The 23770-nt window shown below is 33.9% G+C and overlaps 1 protein-coding gene across 4 annotated transcripts in view; it reads right to left on the bottom strand.

Moving 5' to 3' along the window:
- Nucleotides 1-23770, bottom strand: part of LOC135847918 (zwei Ig domain protein zig-8-like) — a 450816-nt gene that overhangs the window by 180851 nt on the left and 246195 nt on the right. For all 4 annotated transcript variants that reach the window (XM_065367656.1, XM_065367658.1, XM_065367655.1 and 1 more), the window contains one exon: nt 7059-7269. In XM_065367656.1, coding sequence (XP_065223728.1) covers nt 7059-7269 — 211 coding nt within the window. The remainder of the gene's footprint in view (nt 1-7058; nt 7270-23770) is intronic.

Genomic DNA, 23770 nt, shown 5'->3' with positions numbered 1-23770 from the left:
CTTGCGATGTCCCCTTTAAGAAAAAAGTTGTCCCGGACGATCGGCCTGGGGGGGGGGGTGCAATTACTCCTATTGTCATATGCCGGACTACTAGGTATGAAGTCTTTATCATATTTTTGCGACTTCAATTCACCTTCTCACTCCATTTTTTTTTTTCAGGAAAACGAATCTTCAATTCTTTTCAAATTAATATCTAACATTTCCATTGAAATCAAAACGTCAAAAAGAGTTGTCGTAGAGTTCCCAAATCCCCCCCTCATATTTTCTTCTAAACTCGACCAAACAATGGATCACTTTCATAACATATTAATTCTCTCCTCGACACATTGAACCTTTCGAATGAATAATTAAACAAAGAAATTTAATGACTTCAGAACAAGCTGGAACATTTTGTGCCTCGGAAAGAAATAGAGCACATGTTCTTTTCCGGTCTCATAATTATACGTTCGACGATACAAATTCTTGGCACGAAATTTCTCATCAAAAGTGCTCCTTCATCGACGCCTCACGCTCAGACTCAGACCATTCTGTAATGAAAACGAGACCAACCAATTGCGAGCAACGAGCTTAATTTCAGCGAATTTTAGCACGTCCTTGATTATTATTTCATTTTGCATTTTGATAATAAACGCACAATGGATGAGCTAACGCACGTTTCATGAAATGGTATACCATACCGAAAATGTACCTATGTTATTTTAAAAACCACGTCGAGTAGGTATAAGTAATACGTATTCGTGTTACGCGTGTAACAAAAATGAGCAAAATTTTTTTCCAAGAACTCCATAATAGATAATTCCATTCCATATAAAAATACAGTAACGCGTTACTACATATTCGCAAACCACGATTAAACTGTTCTTAATAGCCACAGGGAAAAAATTCTTCCACCAAATTCACCGATAGAAAAACTTTACGAAAAACCTATCGTTTTCTCTTTTAAAACTTTCCACGTCATTACAACTCGAGCTAAGAAGAAAAAAAGGGTCAGAAAGAACGAGTTTTGAGAGTCGATTATCCCAAATATGCCATAAGACGGAATTATAAAACTAATAACCACGACGAGGCATAGCATCAGTTCACCGCTTTGCGAATAAATTCGATAATTCATTCAATATGCAAATGTACCAGCCCAAAAATAGGTATATATACGAGACGACTAGGCGGTAATTAATCCTTGGGGCCGCACCGTTCAATGACAACTGCTGGAAATTATATTTCAAAACGTTTCGTCTCGCAAATGTCATACCATTTGAAGGGCAATTTGCTCGATCCGTATGCGCACGTCCGCATTACAAATTGGCTACCGTTTACCTACCTACCCTGCTCTCTGCACTCTTTCCCTTCGAATATGCTGCGAATTTACCACCACCATTAACAAATTATTTGCTGACGAGTGTTAGGCTAGCGATAAAATTTCACGCGGTAAACGAAAAACCAACTCTGGTGTTATACTCGTACTCGTACCAGAGTACGACGAGATCTTATCACACTAGACTTGGTAATGGATGGATCTCCATTCTCCGCTTCACGAAAAGTACGCCGGTTTACTGGCTTGTCGTGTATATATTTGCGAAAAAGCAAACTTTCATAATAAATATTCGTGAAATAAATACAACCGTAGAATAGTAGGTATTACGAGAATATTTTACGTAGTCTGTGCCAGAGAATCTGTTCGTAATGGAATTTTCCAATGGTGGGAGTTTTCCTACAAAATGCAAAATGAAGGTCGAAACTGTTACCTTGAATTTATCAGATTTTCATACTTATTGCTGATCTTTCAACGTGATAAGTAAGACCATAACTCTAAAATTGAAAAAAAAACCTTGATTTTCTTACGGATTTTTTGAAATAAGACCAGGAGGGGCAGGAGGAAAGCAACTGGTTGTCATTTTGATTGACATCTTCAAAGATAAAATAAGCAAAAACAACAACAAAATAAGATGAACATTCAGATAGCTACACGAGTTCTAACACCCACCTAATTTGAAAAAAAATCGAAAAAAACACGTTGAAAATCGTTGAAATGTAAAATAAATTTCATCCAAACGCCCCCTCCCCCCACCAAGCCATTTTACATCGCGACAAATCGTATTGGGGCTCCTGACTTTTAGCTCAACATTTTTATCACGTGTTCCTGAGGCTACCCAGGAAATCTTCTGAACTGCAGGCACTCATCTTCAATTTAAACAGAATCCAGCTTGATCGAAAGAACGCGTTCTCAGATTCTCGTAATTAAAATTTCGGGTGCTTAAGTTCATTTTTGAAAATTTTAAAAATTCGAAAAAACTGTTTCAAGGATGATTTGTATGCTTTTTATACATTTTTTCGAGCCAAGTAAAGCGATGTGAATAATTACTTACTTCAATTATTCAGCTCTCACACATCAACAATTACTAGTTTTTGGCTGTTCAGGAGCCTCCAGAAATTTTTCAATTCTCTCCAGAAATTTCTAATTGCCCTGGAGGGACCAAATACGAACTTCAGTATCTACATATAACTTTGGACAGTGCTCATTGGGATCTCTCTTGGCCGTTTTAGGTGGTCAGCTCGAAACTCCAGGTATGCCATTTCAGAAATAATTTTAATCAATTTGTAAATTTTAGAAAATTTTAAAAAAATCATTTTATCAAAAAAAATTCACCTTTTTTAAGTCTTTAGCAAGTTTGAATTGCTCTGAAGAAGATATAAAAATGAGCTTTGGGACCTTATAGCTTTACCTAGTTGGTGCTCATTGGGAAATTAAATATGTACTGTAGACTGAGCGGTCTTTGACCTTTTTTTATTGTGATTTTTTATTTATTTTTTTAAGCATTCGATAAGAACTTGCAGAGGGAACTCAAAATACTGCAGGGAAAATTTTGGATCCCTGACTTGAACAATTAATTTTCTACGAGGGTTCCAAATCTCAAAATTGATATACCTAATCGTACGATTAAAAGAATCCTAATGTAAGAACATGTTTTGAAATCTTTGTTTTGCTAGCCCTTTTTTTAAATGTTCGTTTCGATCCACATTTCACATTTTTTTAGACCATTTTACTTACACAACTTTTGAATAGGTCTAAAATTGTATTCTTTTTTTAAGACTTGTTAAACCTCCGAAAGAGTGAAGAAAGATTCAAAAACGTTTTCTTGCTTTCAAGTCCAAAATTTTTCTTGCTGCCTTTTGAGTGCCCCCGCAACTTTTTATCCACCCCAATTTTCCAACAAAAAAAAAAAAAGAAGAAAAGATCAAAGATAGCCCACCCTATTCAGTACCCATATCACCTGTAGGTATATGTATATCTTCAATTCAACATTTTTATATCCCCCCATCAAGGATTACTCGTAATTTTTCAAAAAAATAAAAAAAAATGCCACTACAATTTTGTTTAACATTGGAAAAAAAAGTAAAATCTATGAGGCATTTTGTTTGCAATGTTTTTGGTTGTGTTAATTTTGAATTTGAACCCAACTTTTTCAACATGAGCTCTCTAAACCAAATCTTTAAAAAAAATTGAAAATTCAAAGACAATATACGTATTAAGGCACATTGTTTATTTGTTTTGTGGTAGCGCTGGTTTCACATTCAAATTTATTAGGTATACTTTTTTGATATGAATTCCTCAAGCCCCACAACACAATGACTCAGACAAGAAAGGTACCTCAGAAACTCACCACATCAACCCTACTAGGGCACTTCAAGAGATCCACTCAATTAGGACAAAAGAAATTGAGTCACAATTATCGAGTGAAAATCTCGACGATCCTGCCTGCATAATCCCAGTATTGATAAAAGATCATTATGTAGCACTCCAGCCCAGCTACCCTATTGACAAAAATTATGCGATAGCATGCTAAAACGCATGCTTTTATGCATAGGACAAGCATGTGTGAATTTGGACTTTTTTCAAAAAAAGCATGTGATTCAGCCTGCGAATATCATGCGTAAAAGTAATGTTATAGCATGTAAAATGAAATAAAAATTGAAAAAATGTTTGCCCTGGGTGGGGATCGAACCCGGGACCCGTAGTTTCTATTCTTCTGCGTTACCTAACCCACTCAGCCACTTCACCACTTTCAAAGAGTGGAGTTATTTCCCCATAAATGTTTGCACTTTTTGGGCTTGTGAGAAAAATTTAATAAGTTCACAACGCACAAACATTTATGCGGAAATAACTCCACTCTTTGTAAGCGGCGAAGTGGCCGAGTGGGTTAGGTAACGCAGAAAAATAGAAACTGTGGGTCCCAGGTTCGATTCTGGGCAACAATTTTTTCAATATTTCTTTTATTTTACATGCTTTAACATTACTTTTACGCATGCTATTCGCAGGCTGAATCGCATGTTTATTTTTGAAAAAGTCCAAATTCACGCATTACCATCAACACGTCTGTTTTTATGCATAATTTTGTCAATAGGGTAGATACTGGAGCCCTCCCTAATGTAATTTCCCAAGCGGTTCTTTATAATGATCAAAGATGCGCCAAGATGGATTCGTTACATTCGATTAGATTACCGAGTTCAACTGAATTTGGTGAGGGAGAAGGAGGATGTTCTGGACAAAATCTAGTTTGACCACTTTGACTGTGCCTAAAATCCACCACCCCCCCCCAAGTACGTAGCATTGTGATACTACATTCGTTTGCACAGACAAACATTCTGGTGGTAGTTCTCATCACAAAAATATTTGACTTTTTCTAAAACGAGCGTAATTTTTTTGAAGACAACGATTTTTAGTTTTGAATATTACAAAGAATAAAAACAGCCAGAGAACAAACTGCAGGTAATTATGAAAGTAGTGAACCTTACTTTATAATGTGAATTGGTGATATTCATCCTAGAATGTTTTCAACTATAATTTCCGATTGATTCCAAAATGAGGGGGATGTGATGTTCTGGACACCTTGCTTATATTACATGTATGGAATACCTACATTGTCTCAGAAACTGAAGAAATGCATGAAAGATCCGAAAACTGGCCTGATCATCCGTGAAGTTAATAAAAATTTGTGTAGCCTATTTTTTTTAGGTTGTGGGGGGGTGTGTGCTGATTTTCAATTTACACTTTATTGCTTTCAAAGCCATAAAATGGACTTCCAAATTAATAAAAAATTGAACATTTGACTAACCTATGATTTGACAGATTTTTAGAGGAGTTGATTTTGAACTAACACCTTTTTCTTAATACATGCCCTCAGCTTCACAATAGATAGGTCAACTAAAATTTCAAAATAATTGAATAATTCTAGTGACCTGTACTTTTTGGGTTTTTAGAGTGGCTTATTTTGAAATGATTGAAAAAAAATGAAAAATTGAAAATTGAGAAATTAATTGTTACGATATCAAACTTTCGTAAAAATTGTCCCAAAAAATATCTGAGACACAGAGGTTAAAATGTACTGAGGAAAAGCTATCAGTCCCTAAAATAGGTAGATACTTGGTTCACTAAAATGCATTTGTTTGCAATCACACCCCTCACAGTTAAACGCGGAAAATGGCCTTTTGCTCAAAACATATGCATTTTGAGTTACTTTCACACCTTTCTGATCCAACGAGACTGGGAATTAAAACCACGTTTAAAAGTTATGAACACAAAAATTTCAGTTTTTCTCGTTCAAAAATGAAAAACCCCTGATTTCAACTGGAACTGATCCCAAACTAGTTTTCAGAAAGTCAAGTAACTCAGATCTAGACTCATTAGGAAGTTCTTTTGCTTCAATTTTCATACTTAATTTTTTTTTAATTTCATCAATTCATCATTAAAAAACAGAAAAAAAGTACAAGATGAAAATTTAAGCAAAATAATTTCATCCTCGAAGTCCACAATAGAAAAAAAATGTCTCAATAGAACAAGATAGATTAAAAATCATAAATCTGCAACACTGCCAATTTACAAATCGAACCATCCAAAACACTTTCCCCTCCCCTCCCCTCACTTACCAAAAAACCCACCACAATTTCTCCAAACCTCACAACACCCCCTTACACCACACAACCTTTCGTTAAAAATTCTTTAAAAAATTTCAGTATTCTCATCAGCCAACCATCACGAAAAAGTAATCAAACCCTAAATAATCTCCAAGTCACACACAACCTCGCATACTTATCGTTCACTTTACAGGCAACTTTGTGGCGGAAACTTGCACCGTAAGTTTTAAAAGTTCAACGTGATCAAAAACTACGAGATTTTGTTTCCACCTCGAAACCAATATTGGCCCCGAGATAAAACTAAAGTAAAAAATTTCAAGTTCGACATGTTCTTTTCCTCTAACACAGCATGCACACAACCAAAAACCCAACCTTATATTCTCGAAACCCTTGTCAAAAGTAACTCTAGTTCGCGCTGCTGGTTCATTCGCCAATTATTTTCACTCTATCGACGAACGTACACGTAAGTAAATCTCGAGAGATTTCTATTTTCTTCATTAATTTGTCACCTTTTTTTTTCCTCCATACGACGACGTCATCCTGAACACATATACGAGTATTTTATGTCCATCTTGTGATTAGCTTTGACCACAATTAACGTTTCCAGAGTAGATTTAAATTGCTTCGATGGATTCTTTTCGAGTCGGCGGAGAATTTAAAAGACCGCAGAAAACGATAGGATGATGAGGGTGGGTACCAATTCAGATCAAGGAACTTTATCAAAGTATACTCTATATATACGAGTAAGTAAAAAAAAAAACAGCCTGTAATAAATTTTATACCGAGGAAAAACATCGCAATATACGTTGCATCGTTGGCTTATTAAAATATATATATAGAAAAAAAATCACTCTTCAGAAAACCGGCTTGAAAATTAAATTTGAAATTTTTTTACGTATACATCGAACTACACTGTACAGTAATCTACGTACAGCTTTATTGAACCACGGAACGGCATCTTAATTGCATTTTGATTTATTTTTCATACATAAGCCAGCAATATAACGATGGTGTATCGGCTACACATCGCAGCAGATATTACTTGAAAATACCGAGGAATACGTAGTACGCCAAAAGCTTAGGATACGAGTACCTACTCGTATTTCAGACTAAACAAAAATATTGGCATTACATCAAAAATACATTACCTTCTATCGACAAGTAAATAGGATATCCAATGGGCGGAGTGGTACTGATTTGGCATTCATATATTCCGGAATCTTTCTTCTGCGGATATTTTATCCTTAAGCTCCATTCGTCTGAATGAGGCATATGTATAGCTTCGAATCTCTGATCGCTGGTATAAGTATATCTTCCAACGGTCAGCAAATGAATATCACGATGTCTGACCCACGATACCTGCGCATACGAAAATAATTCACCCAAGTCATTAATGCTCGGCAGTTTTCACTTTTTCCCCCTGTATAATAATTTACATCTAGTACACGCTGGAGTTTTTCCTGTTTAAAAACTTCATATACATGCAATTCTCGTAAAAATCACGAGTTCGTGAGAATTTTTATAACCCGTGTAATTTTATTTTATTTTTCACTTTTTCACTTTAATAAAAAAGTTAATTAAATATTTAAACCGACGTTAAACGTTGCTTTAAAAAGCGAATAAGTAAAAATAAAAAGCAAACGGCGTGTTTTTTTCTCCCCAACTATTCTGAAGCGTTGAAATTTATGACTTTTTGTTAGGAGGTATAAACATCGAGCACGTCTTCTCCTTGTCAATAACCATCGTGAAAATTATCATGAAAATTATATTCCCTTTAGGGTATTGATTTTCCGAGATAATTATACGTATTTATTATCTCCACTGAGCCTTATTTTTTTTTTCCAAAAGGTGAAATGATGTCTGAGTTGGGAAATTTTGATCGTCATTTTTTACATAAGAGAGTCATTAGGTACTCTTTAGTGAAATTTTTTGAACGGTTCGAATTCATTCCATTATTAAAAGGACGAGATATCCACCAATTGTAATGTATCCACGAATGAGAGGAAAATGATTTTTAAAAAGCAAATGAGTAGATTACCTATACCTACTGCATAATATTACTCGAGCACGTGAATTCACACGCAATTTCCAAGCATCGTGGAATTTTTTTCATGAAAATTCAAACTCATCAACGAAATTGGAAATAATTATACAACGTGATATGATATCAATAGCTCTCTTTTACTTTCTCCTTCACAAAAAGCAACCTTATACCTACACAAGCAGCTGATGTACCTACGTATAAACGAGACTGTATAGGAAGGAACCTGGTACATAATGAATCACTTATCCAATTCATCTTGGGAACTAGAGCGAATAAAATTTCCCCCTCGAAACACACAGCTCACGATCAGACAGTATCTAAACTTTTTTCATCAATTTCTCAACTGCTCCCATCGCCCGAGAAATTTTATTAGTACTTCGAGCAATTAAAAAAATTGAAATTATTATTCATCGTGTCCTCGATCAAAATAAACTTCGACAATTTATTTTTTTTTAATCAGCTCGCGGAAATATTTTTTGCAGCGCATCCATCAAAATTTCGTTTTTTTTCCTTTTTTGAAAAGTTTTACTATAACGTATTTAACTAATCGCTTTTTCTTCTTCGTAGCTACTACGTTAGTAGATGAGGTGAAATTTACGTGACACTGTTTGGGTTTTTATTTCAGTTTGCATAGAAAGTAATCTTCGTGAAAATTTCGTCGCCCGAATAAATTAAATACTAGAATATGGGTAGTTTTTATTTTTATTTTGCGAATTTTGAAGCAATACGAGAAGCGATTTCAATGTTTTGATCAAATTGGCTTAAATGAATGTGTCGAAAATTTCAGCCCATTGTCTAAGAAATAGGACAACATAATATTATGAAATCAAACCAAAAACAGGTCTTTTGGGAGAAGGAAGAAGTTCTTGGCAGTTTTGACGAAAAACAGAATTTTCAGCAGAGACTTCTCTCAATTATTTCAAATTTTCAAGAAAAGGGAAATCAAGTGAAAATTTATTCGAGTCCAAATTTTTTAACTGAATTTAAAAACTAAAAAAATTCTGAAAGAAGAGGTGAATAAAAATAAAATTTTGAACCTTGTATCCATAATTTTGAAGAGATGAATATAATAATGATTTTCGCAGACTTTTCCAGATCAACTTTTCCAATATTCCCGATCCTTCAAATGTCAACTTTGAAATAGCGAAGGGGATGGGAGGAGAAGGGAAGGGTTAAATTTTTTAAACATCATAAGACGTGACTTTCAGCACATTTTTTCAAATATTTCGATTTGAGGGAGAGAAGGCTTTAAATTTATTTAAACCAGAATTTTTTGGAGTCAGAATGTTTCAATTTTCAAAGAGAGGCAGAAAAAAATATCAATTATTGTGAAAGAAAAAACTGAATGGAAAATGACAAAGGTTCACATACTCGTACAGACACACAGACACTAGACAGGGATAAAACAGGACTTTATATAATAATTAGCAAAAAACGGAATTTTTTTGAAAAATTTTGACCAAAAAAAATACTTTTGGGCAATTTTGAAAAAAAGGGCTTTCTGACAAGAATTTGGACTTTTTGACAATTTTGACATAACCCGAGACATTTTTTGGTGGATTTCGCAAAAAAAAAAAAAATACACTTTTACGTGTTTTTTTTAAAGCAAATTTTAATTCAGTTCAGGATTCAGTTCCGTTCTGTTCAGTATTCTGTCCAGTTCAGTATTCACTTCCATTCAGCATTTAGTTCAGTTCAGTTCAGTATTCAGTTCAGTATTCTGTCCAGTTCAGCATTCATTTCATATTCCAATGAAAGACAATTGAGAGTACAAATAAAAATTTTAAAAAGGTTTTGAAAAATTATATTTTTCCATCATATCTATCCTTGCAAATTTTGAACAAGTCATTCCTTGTAAGTACTATTTTTTATGCTTGGATGCACGGATGAATGGAAGAATGAAAGAATGGAAGAATGAGAGAATGTATGAAAGAATGAATGGAAGAAAGAAAGAATTGACTGAAAAAGACATAAGAAGGAGGAAAGATGGAAAAAGATGGAAGACAAGAAGGCAAAAAGAAGAAAAGATGACAAGATGACAAGACGACAAGAAAGACAACAAAAAAATACGAAAAACGAAAAGAAGAAATGACAAAAAGACAAAATGACGAAAAGATGAATGTTAAAAAGACGAAATGACAAAAACACGAAATGAGGGACAGACAAAATGAAGAAAAGATGAAATAACGAAAATACGAAATGATGAAAAGAAGAAAAGACAAAACAACTAAAAGACAAAACGGTGAAACCAGGAAAAGACAAAACGACAAAACAACAAAAAGATGAAACGACGAAACAACGGAATGATGAAACGACAAAATGATGAAATGACAAAAAGACGAAATGATGAAAAGACAAAAAGATGAAATGACGAAAAGACAAAATGACGAAATGATAAAAAGACGAAGTGATGAGAAGACGAAAAGACAAAAAGAAGAAATGACAAAATGACAAAATGACAAAATGACAAAATGACAAAAATGACAAAAACACAAAATGACGAAATTATGAAAAGACAAAAAGACGAAAAGGCAAAATGACAAAAAGACGAAATGATGAAATGACAAAACGACTAAATGACAAGATGACGAAATGACCAAAAGATGAAATTACTAAACGATGAAAAGAAGAAATGCAAAAAGATGAAATGACTAAAAGACAAAATGACAAAAACACAAAATGACAAAAAGTCAAAATGACAAAATTATGAAAAGACAAAAAGACGAAAAAACAAAATGACAAAATGACAAAAAGACGAAATGATGAAATGACAAAATGACAAAATGACTAAATGACAAGATGACGAAATGACTAAAAGATGAAAAGACAGAATGAATGAATTAAGTAAGTATTTAGTTCAGTATTTAGTTTGGTATTCAGTTTCAGTTCTTTTATAGAACATTTTATCTCTTTTGTTCAAAAATTCAGGCAAAAAACTGGAATTTATAAACAGAAATTTGGAATTTTTACAATTTCAGCAAAAGAAAAGCAGGTCTTCTTAGACACAGGTAGAAAACTGGACTTTTTATGGAATTTCAGGGAAAAAACAGAATTTTTTGACAATTTTAGTAAAAAAACAAAACTTTTTTACATTTTTGGAAAAAATAAGGACTTTTTGCCAATTTTGGGGACTTTATTTTTGCTCGACTATTTTGACAGCACACTGACTTTTTCTTTTGTAAATTTAGGCAAAAATGAACGGGATTTTATGACAGAATACATTTTTTGACAATTTTGGTAAGCAATAGGATATTTTTTGGCAATCCTGGAGAATAAAACTAGGCTTTTCATGACATTTTTGGCTGATGACAAAATTTTTAGACAACCTCGCTAACAACTAAGCTCTTTAACAATTTTGGAAAAAACAGGACTTTTGACAATTTAGACAAAAACATAGACTTTTTTTGTCAATTTTCTCAAAAAACAGAAGCTTTAAGGAAATTTTGGCAAAACATTAAATTTGGGCAAAAAACTAAATTTTTGTGGTAAATTATACCAAAAAACAACTTTTTTGACAATTTGGAAAAAAGGAGACTTTTTAGACAACTGAGGCGAAGATTAACTATACCTACTTTTTCAATGTTCAGCTCGAAAGCAGGACTTTCTCAGCAATTTTGGCAAAGAATGAGACTTCTTGACTGTTTGAAAAAAAAAACAGAATATTTTCTTAAACTAAAAACATAAATAAGAAATTTTTTGGATGTTTTGAAAAAAAAGTCCCGACACATGAGTAAAAAGTAGGGAAAAATTAGGAAATACAGAAGGAGCAATGCAGAAAAAATTATCATATTGAGTTGATTTAAATATGCATTTATCTAAAATTATAGTTTCCGGCCAGAGGAAAACTTGAGCTTCACTTATCTGCGAACGAAAATTTTAGAATTCATGCAGGTAAGTATTCAAATGTTCATAAAGACCACTGAATGAGACACATGGATAGACATTCCCCTTCTTACTCATAATTCTATTTTTTTTTTTTAGAGAGAATTTGTAATTTGTTGTTCAAACCTGCAGTCAAAGAACAACATAACCTTCCAAAGAAAAAAAAAAAAAAAACTTTCCAAAGCGGATTAATTACGAAACAATAACTAAAAAACCAACGAATAAACCCCACAGCCAAGTTTCGAGATACACACCGATCACTTTTTCTTTTTCAAACTGTGTAAAAAAAAAACACAGTTAAAATGGATGACGCAGTAAAGGCTTTACGAGTTATCTTCATTTTCGATATGTTTCGAAAACAAATTGAAAATTAAAAGAAAAATAAAGTTTGTAAAAGATCATCGATACATCTGTTGGTTAAGCTTATCCACTCCGATATCTCATACCATGGCCGAGTTGACGCACTCCAATTTTAAAACCACCATAATTTACTACCCAAGGTATATAAAATCCTTCTCGGCCATTATAGCCGAGACACAATCCACTGACAGTTTCAATTTTGGTAGCTACGATTCGAGGAAAAAAATAGGTACACTTTACGTCAAAAAAGTATCAAAAATACTCCACAAGGGTGATCTATGGGTTGGAGATGAAAGAGGGAAAAATGGTTTATTTATGTACTCCGGCTTAAATATTGAAATTTCATTTCGAATTCAAATCCGTGCAAGAGTATGTTTTATGCAGTCTTACGATTTATATGGGCGAAATAAAATTGTCGAGTTCAAATTACAACTTATGGCTGGCTGTGCAGACGTGGATTTACACTTGTTTAGTGAAAATATCGACTGTAAATTTAAAACAGACACATGTTACGGACGTGCTTGTAATATCTATTTTGCTAATGACAAATCTGACAAATAATGCATTGTTTTGTTTATAATGCAAACGCACGCACACGCTACCTATTGAAATACCATCGGAATAGAATTACGCTTTCCTTTTTTCACTCTGCTCTCTTTCGTATTAAATTCGCACTCTTCTTTCTTACACCCGGGGTAAAAAAAAATACACACATCGCGTCGAATAAGAAACCGAAACGACGATAGAGAGAGAGAAAAAAAAATTGTAGCGAAAAAGTTATTGTTTCTAAGCACATCGTATATATGTGTAAGTACAGCAGCTCTCGTACAATGCGAGAAAGCAGTAGAGGAAAAAAAATATGGAAAGTATTTTATGCGCGAACTTTTTTTTTTTCTTGCTTCTCCAAGGATAACTCGCTAGTACAGTACATATAAGACGAACTCCATATACTCGTATACTACACAACAAGAATAATAGTAGTTATTTGTTAGGCTTGATAGAGGAAACCCCGAACCCCGGACCCCGGACCTCGAACGCTAAGAAAGTGCTGCATTGTGCTCGCACTATATGGCTTTGTGCTCTCTGCTGCTGCGAACCCATAAGCACAGCTATTCCATCGCAGCGAACAGAACAGAGAATGCTGCCGAGCAAAATGGCAAAAACTAGCTAACCGATTTCGCGCTGAATAAAGTCGTTTGTAAATTGTAACGACTTTCGAAACTTAGTGTATTCGAGAACAATAAAAACCTAACTCCGCTAATTAACCGCAATTTAAAATACACATTTGTTCACACCCCTGGTTTCTTCGTGTGCTTTCATCTCTATCGCTCACTTTCCTACTCTACATAGCTCTGTACCTACTTACCTCTCAAAACTCGCCTTTATTCTATAGTCGACAAACATTTGAATAATTTTAAAGCTCGATGAATAATCTTAATGAAAAAAAATACAATTATACGAATATTCTCTACGACGACGAGTTTTCAGTTTTATTCATTTTCCAGTTCCCTAGGCTCGTTCAACTTTTATCGCGAGCTTTTTCCTTTCTTTTTGACTTTTTTTCTTTCTTTTTTCATCATCATCCGAAACACTTGTTGGAAATTAAATACACACAATCGTTTCTTAAGTAATGAAAAATATTCTCGAGAATGTTTTCTTTAATTAATAATATCTTCAGCGTTTTCTCTTCGCTATAGGAATTGTTTAATTTTTTTTCAGGTTGTTGACGCATGGCGAGTAAGCAGTGTAAGCACACGAGACCTAAAAGTTTCAGTTTTTGGATGCAAATTGGCATATTATCTTTCGTGAGACTGGTTGGCTCATTTCCTTCCTCACAGGTGAGTAGAGAACGAAAATCACTCGTCGCTCAATCTCCGAAGTTCGGGGTATTTAATTTATTCTGAATAATCTTTGCACCCCCTCCCCCTCCGTCAATGCTCTGGGACTACTTTTTTCATAAATGGGACATCCTAAGGAATATTTTTAAGAAAACTTGCCAAAAAAAAGTTAGTCCTTCTCATAACATGACGGCCATTTTGATTGACACGTCAGTCGAAATAGCAGATTTTGCTTTCCAACATGAGACTAACACGATTTTTTTAAAAACTGGATACAGGTGGATTGAAAGAGCATGCAAAACTTTATTTTTGGTCAAAATTTCAAGTGCTGAAGTGCATTTTTCGACTTTTTTGGTGAATTTTTGAAAATCAAAGGGGATTTTTCCTGGTAAAATGGTGAAAATGGCTCTGTCCTTGGATCTTTGAAATTTTGATAAAATATTGTTAGGCAGTACTAAAAAAAATATAGACTCGAAAAATCCCCCCTCCCCCTCCTCCCTGGCTCCGTCTACAATGACAGACAAACGCACTTTTCGAGGAAAAAAAAGTCACATTTCGATTAGTTTTCCATAAAACATTTTGATTTCACCCAAAATATGTACCTACAGGAAGCATTAGTTTATCCACATGATTTTTTTGTTGAAATTTTTTGAATCCAGAGGGGGGGAGATATTAACGAAAAAAAGATTGAAATCGCCTTATCTCTGAAACTAATTCAAGCACACAATTTTTTTCCTCTTAAAAATATGTTTACTGTTCAGGTGAGTATATTTTTGAAAATTTTTTTCTCCAGGTGTGTCATTTTCAAAACTTTAAAAAACTCTTTAAAATGTGTTTTCTGTGTCACAGCACTGCAAAAAAAAATACTCGTGATGAAGATCTGAACTTTTGCACGCGAACAATTCCTCGAAAAGCTCATTTTGTGCTCATGGGCAGTTTCTCACCTAATTTTGGGTCTGAAATAGGTTCACAATATGGGTGTCGTTTTCATATGAATCGAACCCCCTGAACTCGAATATGAAGTTGGATTTACAGTTGAACCCTTTTAAGGGCCCCATTTGGAAAATATTTTTTTTTTAATTTTCAAAAAAGTATGAAATTGATGGACAAAAATATATTTTAGATTGGAATACACTGATTTCGAAAAAAAATAACGGGTACCTAGTTGTGCCATGATGGTCCAAAAAATACTTCGAAGCTCCAAAACGACTTGAAACCACCTGCAGTTGACTTCAAAGCGTTGAGAATTTCGGCTTTCCAACTCCATTTGATACAATTTTGTGGAAATTTCAATTTTCAAAAATCTGCTGCTCCAAAATAACTTGAACCCATCTGGAGTCGACTCGACAGCGTGTTGAAATTGAAGTGCAGAGTGAATTTCGAATATCCAGCTCTGATTGATAACATTTTATGAGAATTTCGAGCATTGAAAAATCTGCTGGAGGCTCCAGTAATTTCCAAAAAGTCGCCGGAGGCTCCCAAATGACTTGAAATCTACCACGCAGTCGACTTCATAGCGTATTGAAATTAGTTTAGAGAATGAATTTCAGCTTTTCAACTGCATTTGATTAAATTTTGTGAACATTTCAAATTTCAAAAATCTGTTGGAGGCTCCAATAATTTTCAAAAAGTCGCTGGAGGATCCAAAACGACTTGAAACCACTTGCAGTTGACTTTAAATTGTTGAGAATTTCGGCTTTCCAACTCCATTTGATACAATTTTGTGGAAATTTCAATTTTCGGAAATCTGCTGGAGGCTCTAGGAATTTTCAAAAAATCGCTGGAGGCTCCAAAATAACTTGAGCCCACCTGGAGTTGACTCAATAGCGTGTTGAAAATGAAGTTCAGGGTGAATTTCGGATTTCCAGCTCTGATTGGTAACATTTTATGGGATTTTCGAGCAATCAAAAATCTGCTGGAGGCTCCAGTAATTTCCTAAAAGTTGCTGGAGGCTCCAAAATGACTTGAAATCTACCATGCAGTCGACTTCATAGCGAATTGAAATTAGTTTAGAAAATGAATTTCAGCTTTTCAACAGCATTATTGATTATTTTATGGACATTTCAAGTTTCAAAAATCTGCTGGAGGCTCCAAGAATTTTCAAAAGGTCGCTGAAGGCTTCAAAACGACTTGAAACTACCGGCAGTTGACTTCAAAGCGTTGAGAATTTCGGCTTTCCAACTCCATTTGATACAATTTTGTGGAAATTTCAATTTTCGGAAATCTGCTGGAGGCTCTAGGAATTTTAAAAAAATTGCTGGTGGCTCCAAAATAACTTGAACCCAACTAAAGTTGACTCAATAGCGTGTTAAAAATGAAGTGCAGCGTGAATTTTGGATTTCCAGCTCTGATTGGTGAACATTTTTTGGGAATTACGAGCATTAAAAAATCTGCTGGAGGCTCCAGTAATTTCCAAAAAGTCGCTGGAGGCTCCAGAACTACTTGAAATCTACCTGCGACTCACTTCATAGCGTATTGAAATTATTTTGAAGAATGAATTTCGGCTTTTAAACTGCATTTGATGAAATTTTGTGGACATTTCAAGTTTCAAAAATCTGCTGGAGGCTCCAATAATTTTCAAAAAGTCACTGGGGGCTCCAAAACGACTTGAAATCACCTGCATTTGACTTCAAAGCGTTGAGAATTTCGGCTTTCCAACTTAATTTGATCCCTACAATTTCTTGGAAATTTCAATTTTCGGAAATCTGCAGGAGGCTCTAGGAATTTTCAAAAAATTGCTGGAGGCTCCAAAATAACTCGAAATCTACCATGCAGTCGACTTCATAGCGTGTTGAAATTAGTTCAGAGAATAAATTTCAGCTTTTCAACTGCATTTGATGAAATTTTGTGGACATTTCAAGTTTCAAAAATCTGCTGGAGGCTCCAATAATTTTCAAAAAGTCGCTGGAGGCTCCAAAAAGACTTAAAACCAACTCCATTTGATACAATTTTGTGGAAATTTCAATTTTCGGAAATCTGCTGGAAGCTGTAGGAGTTTTTAAAAAATTACTGGAGGCTACAAAATAACTGGAGTTCACCTGAAGTTTACTCAATAGCGTGTTAAAAATAAAGTGCAGAGTAAATTTCAGATTTCCAGCTCTAATTGGTTAAATTTTTTTGTAATTACGAGCATTGAAAAATCTGCTGGAGGCTTTGGTAATTTCCAAAAATCTGCTGGAGGCTCCAGAACGACTTGAAATCTACCTGCGATTGACTTCATAGCGTATTTAAATTAATTTACAGAGTTAATTTCGGCTTTTCAACTGCATTTTGATGAAATTTTGTGGACATTTCAAGTTTCCAAAATCTGCTGGAGGCTCCAGTAATTTTCAAAAAGTCGCTGGAGGCCCCAAAATGACTTCAACTCGCCAGCAGTTAACTTGATAGCGTGTTTAATTTGAAGTGCAGCGTTAATTTCGGATTCCCAACTTCAGTTGATGAAATTTTATGGAAATTTCAAATTTCAAAAATTTACTGAGGGCTCCAGAACTGCTCAACACGGTTTGAAACCGCTTCCAATCGATTTGACAGGTTGAATACAGGGTATTTGCCAAATTTCAGCTTTGTAGGTCAATTTGGTTAAATTTTGATTTTTTCCTTATGTTTGGCTTAAATTTGATTTTCAAAAATTCACCAAAAATGGATAAATGCACTTTATGATTCGCTAACCAAGCAGCACTGCCTGTTCCATATTAAGTGACTGTAGTACATTTATGGTATCAAATTTCACCATTTTCATCAAACCACACAATTTTCGTTGAAAATCATGGTCCTTTTCATCAACAAGATTACAAAAAAAAAAAAATTTCAAGGTCAGCACAAATAACTTTTGGATTTAGGCAAATTCTAAGAAGAATCAAATAAAGCTCATTTTGGGTTTTAGGAACAGTCATCAGTATGACGTTCAATGAAATACCATTGGAACATTTTTTCCATCTCCCAATTCCATAATAGAAACACAAGAAAAAAAATCATCAAATTCTCGCATACCTGAACTTATACTCGAACTAAAAATACTTCTCAACAATTAAAGGCACAATTAAAAGACAAAGTAATTTCGAGAATTTCGGGTCGACTTCCGGGCAAAAAATAATAACAACCGCATCCAGGCAACAGATTAAACAGTTTCGCGATTTTTTTTTTAATGACTTAAAATAGAACTAATTTACTTCTTTTCCCAGTTGAGAAAAAAGCTACACTATAACGTAAGAATATAATATTTCAAGAGTATAGAAAACTCATCCGATGGTAGCAAAACGAAAAACATAAAAAAAAGAGAAATTCGTCATTGTTACAATTTTTATAATATACGACTGCGTGGAGAGATTTCTTTTAACCTTTGGAAAAAAAATCCTTCTTTAGTATAATCTTTTTTTCAGATTTCTTTTCTCTTTCGTTCATTTTTTTTTTTTTTTTTAATAACATCGTCTTTTTTTATTTCCTTATTCGAGCAATGTTCGCTCTGTTCTTAGCAAGAAAAAGGAAATTTTCCGTTGTTAGTTTTTAAATTGTCTTCATTTGCGGCCGAATAAAACCTCATCTCGATTGTATGGTTTGTATGGTATGGGCAGAGGGGTGAAGGGGTGGAAAATATCAAAATGCGGTGATTTCAGTCGAATGAGAGAAATTATGAATTGAACAATCCGAGGTTTTTCCCTCCATCGCACACATGATAGGTTCTACATATAAATAGGTGTGAAAGTTACAAAGATGTGAACAAAATTTTCTACTCGTTTTAGTTACAATAAAGACGATTAAATTGTGAGAAGCCAAGTCACGTAGAAAACAATCATTTATCGACCATGAAGGGAAAAAAAAGCCAGCCTGAGTCATAGCAGCATCGTGTATATTGTTTTATTTTTTGCCGTACTGTTAATTGGAAAAGTTTTCGTCGTAATTTGCAATTTAATCATGCACAAAAATAAAAACAACGCCGAAATTATATTTCGTGTAGATTAAATTACATTGGCGTAGTATACGCTAGTTATTTAAGATTGCGGTATTTTAATAATAATTTCACGTTAAACTTGGCGTTTTACAACGTTTTTAGAATAAAAACTTGCGAAATTGTACGCGGAAATTTGGGAATACAACGATCGAGTTTTTCATTTTAATATCGGGTTTTGGAAGACTATACTCAAGGCTCGTAATATAAAGCAATGGTTCGAGTATTATGTAAAAGTACATAGCTTTATATTGTAGTTTGTTGGCGAACATTTTTTTTCTTCAAATCTTCTCTCTCCCTCCTGTTTCCTTCTCTTTTTGGCGAATGTGTGCGGAATTAATTGCGTGACAATGTTGCGGTTATGTAAGAAAATTTTTACACATCGATAAATATCGTCCTTTTTCCATTCTTCTTTCAAAGGGATTACATCGATCTGGCGTGCACTTTTAAAGGACCCCCAGCTAAAAGATTATTTATCGCTGTTTTCGTCGCTGATGTGTGTACTAAGGACAACTCGTATGTAACGAAAAGCTGATCTCGACCATTAATCTTCGTCTCAACCCATTACGCGTACTTTTCAGCGACGAATTTTTTTTTCCTCTCGTAGATTGAAAATCTTGGGCGGTGTTTCTCGCAATCGTACATCCGCAAGCACTTGTAAGGTAAACGATCAAATTTACCTTTCTATGGTTCGTAGATTTTTCTCAAATACGCAATGATTAAAGAGGGAAGTAAGAAGTAATAAGAGGTGTTCCGAAGATGGCTTCCCATATACGTACGTAGGTTTACTAAAAATGATACTGCTACCATGTTACCCACGCAGCTAAATGCGATAACCTTTTCTTCATTTAAGATAGATTTTTCAACTTTTAACCGGCCGATCTTTTCAGTGAACCCACATCTAGCACTCGAAACAAATTTTATCTAGAATTAAATTTTATTGAGATTTTTTCACGCACGAGTCTATTTTCTTGGCTGATTATGCTCAATGGGAATGACTTTGAGGTGGAATTTGAAATTTTTCGAGCGAATTTTACATGATGTTTCTTTTTTGGGGGTTGTGAGGGGGAATAGGGGGTGTGAAAAAACTAGATATGGAAAAAAGTTTTGTTCAATTTTTTGCGAGTGTCACATTTATTTGCCAGAAGAGCCTAATAAAGAATTAGATTCGTTTCAAAAACACAAACAAAAACTACATTCACACAAACGGGAAGAAATACACTCCCTCTTTCCTTGCATGGAAATGCAAATCAACTTTTGATTCAGAAAACACTTCACACTACTGGAAAAAGGCTTTTATTAATCAATAAATACGAAAAAATTAATAGAAAAGCAACCACAAAGTATGAAATTGACATAAGAAATTCCCAGCCCTGACATTTGAGATTTTCTCTTTGAAATAACTAAATTAAACTCACTGAAATAAAATCGGGAAAAAATCTCTGAAAAAGCACCATCGAGTTCCACCAGAGGTGAAAAATTTTACATTTTGATACATCTACAACCTACAGAAACATTTCAAAGGAGAAATTGCCTTCGTAACGCGAAAGTGAAAATTTATGCTTCGAGGAGCCAAAAACAATAATCTTTGATATCAAAACAGTAATATTGTTACTCGTTTACTAAATTATAAATTTTCCATTAAAGAAACCCAAAATTGCCAGATGGAAAATACGTACAAAAATGGCCCAAGCGGAGCGAAAACAAGACAAAGCTTTTTTAACTGATGAAATTTCTAAAGGTTGAATAGGTGAGATGTTAATTTTTGAAATTTTGTTACAGAAAATTTAAATGAAACCCACCGCGTTTCACAAGTGCTACTTGGGAAGAATTTTCTTAAGAGACAAAAGTGTGTGATAATTTATGAAAACTAATGATGTTTTAATATTCCTATTTTACTTGTACGGTATTTCAAAGTTCTCAAATTTTACAAGGTTTTCGTGAAATTCTTGTTAATTTCTGGCTATCTTCGGTGATGGAAAATAGTGCTCATACAATTACGATGTGCTGCAAAAAATTTATCAGGATGTCCATTTAAACATATTTCCAATGTTTTCTGAGTTAAATTTCCTGAACGGAAAATTTTTTAGAAAAAAACAGTGAAAAAATGATTAATTTAATGAAAACATATGCGTAATTAAAAAATTCGTATCCGGGTACAAATATGTACTTACGAATTTCCGTTCGAATAGCAGGGAAAAATGAAAGGAAATACGCATCAGTGGTACTCAAACTCTTATACGAAAAGAAGGAGAATGAGCAAAAATGAGAAAAAATGACAAATAATTCAATTTATGAAAATTTTCTGTTCATGCATCAGAATTTTTCTAAATGATCCCTTTTTCAAGAAAAAACTTTCTCCAGTCCTTAAAACCATATTGGATCCCTAGTAAGAGGCCCCCAAAGTGTAAAAAATCACAAAAAAAGAATAAATCAAAATTGAAGGCAATTTTTTGAAAGTACTCAATGATGCCCCTCTTCCCCCCCCCCCATTTAGAAAAAATAAAAAATAACCTAAATAAAAAATGTATGTCTGTAGAAATTTTTTGAAAATTTTTCAATGGAAAGAATATTTCTAAATAAACGCACTTTTAAGAAAACCCCTTCCTTGGTCCTCCACACGATGTTGGTCCGCCAGTATAAAGCCCACCAAGTTAAAAAATATAAACAAAGATGTAATTATTTGAAAATTTTTCATTCCTCAGCAACTTATAAACAGGTCTTCTCCCACTTCTTTTTCTGGGGCGTGCTGATTCTAGAAAGTTGTGGGTCCATAATTTTTTGTACCCCTTCCCACCCGAAACCACAAAAAAAATTAATCTCCACCTTATCTGTTTTGTTAAGTAATGTTTTTTTTGCCAAACTTGCTTATATCTACCAAAAAATGTCCTTTTGTATCAAAATTGTCAAAAATTGTCCTTTTTTATCATAAGTGTCAAATAGTGCCAATATTTGTCAAAATTGTCAAAATGTGTCATTTTTGTCAAAATGTGTCATTTTTGTCAAAATGTGTCATTTTTGTCAAAATTGTCTAAATGTGTCAATTTTTGTCAAAATTACCAAAATGTGCCATTTTTGTCAAAATTGTCAAAGGAGTGACAATTTTGGTAGAATTATCAGAGGGACAAATTTTTGCCAAAATTGTCAAGCTCTGTCAATTTTTGACAAAATGTGCAATTTTTGTCAGAATTGTCAGAATGTGGCAATTTGTGTCAAAAATTGTTAAACAAGGTTCATTTAGTTCAAATAAGTGTCAAAAAGTGCCCATTTTTGTCAAAATTGTGAAAAAGTGTCCAATTCTGTCAAAATTGACAAAACGTAGGTATCTATAAGTGCCACTTTTGTCAAAATGTACAATTTTTATCAAAATGTGCAATTTTTATGTCAAAATGTGCAATTTATGTCAAAATGTGCAATTTATGTCAAAATGTGTCAATTTTTGTCAAAATGTGTCAATTTTTGTCAAAATGTGTCAATTTTTGTCAAAATGTGTCAAGTTTTGTCAGAATTGCCAAAATGTGTCATTTTTGGTAAAATTGTCAAAGGTGTCAATTTTTGCTAAAATTGTCGTCAAACAGTCCTGTTCTTGTCAAGATTGTCTAAAAAACCATGCTTTTGCCAAAATTGTCAAAAAATTCCGGTTTGTTGTACCTAATAATGTAATACTTAATTGTCTGGGAGAGCCAATTTTGGCGAGTTGATAAAAATTTATATAATATTTTTTCATAAAAATTCTCATTGAAGTAATATTTTGACAAAACAGTCAAATGATCGTAATTTTTGCCAAAACTGATCTTAGATATTTTCATTTTTTTTTCCAAAACGATTAAAAAGCCTTGATTTTTGCCTTGCTTCATAATCAAGAAAATTTTTAGATGCTGAAATTATTTGTTCGATTTCTGGCAAATTTTTGAAAATTCAAAGGCTCATTTGGCCATTTTCTCATGAAAAAGATGGATCGAAATTTTACCATATAGAGTCATAAAATGCATAAATTCAGTTTGTACCGAATTTTCGACCTCCCAAATCGATTAGTGATGATTTTTGCATCGTTCTCGAGCCCCCAGCGGATATTCGGATTCTTCAGTTCTTGAAAAAACGCTTTGATCAGGGTGGAAATCAAATTCAGCTCCTACATACTCTGATTATTCACCATCTGCGTGATGCTTTCTCACATTCAATCCAACTTTTGAGAAAATTTAGTCGGTTATTCCTTACAAAGGTGATTAAATTACGAATTGTAAAAAGAAATACGTCACAAAATCTTCACTCCCTTCTTCCCCATGCTGAAAACCAAAAAAGCTTTAGAAACATCATGAAAGTCAGATCATTCAAAAACACTTCGCCACAAATAAGATTCATCTCGACGAGTTTTCAGTATATGAAAACCATCCCCCGAATACATATTTTTTTACCCCATATTACTTCTCTCAACCTTGAAAAATACATCTTCGATACACGCTTCTTCACCAGTATTTTTTCCAACTGCTGTGGCGAGACTATCGGTCACTCTAGGGTGTCCTTCTTCTTATCATCCATACACCTATCCAACTATACGTAAACTTCTCCACACGAGCGCAAAGATAATATTGAATTTCACGTGGTCCATCGTTTATCATACTCTCGAATCTCGATTCTCTAACTCTAGTCTTTTCAACATTTAGTGTACATTTCTCGTTCATTGCTTCAGGAGAAAGCTCGGTTTAGGTTTTCGCAGTCGTATTATACCAATCGCACCTTGAACAAACTGTTATAATTTATCGTCTCGTCGCACCGTTTGAAAATAGAAAA

The sequence above is a fragment of the Planococcus citri genome, chromosome 5 (assembly GCF_950023065.1).
Source record: "Planococcus citri chromosome 5, ihPlaCitr1.1, whole genome shotgun sequence".
NCBI classification, from domain to species: Eukaryota; Metazoa; Arthropoda; class Insecta; order Hemiptera; family Pseudococcidae; genus Planococcus; species Planococcus citri.
The sequence above is the reverse complement of the archived record's forward strand: the minus strand, read 5'-3'. Positions and strand labels throughout refer to the sequence as shown.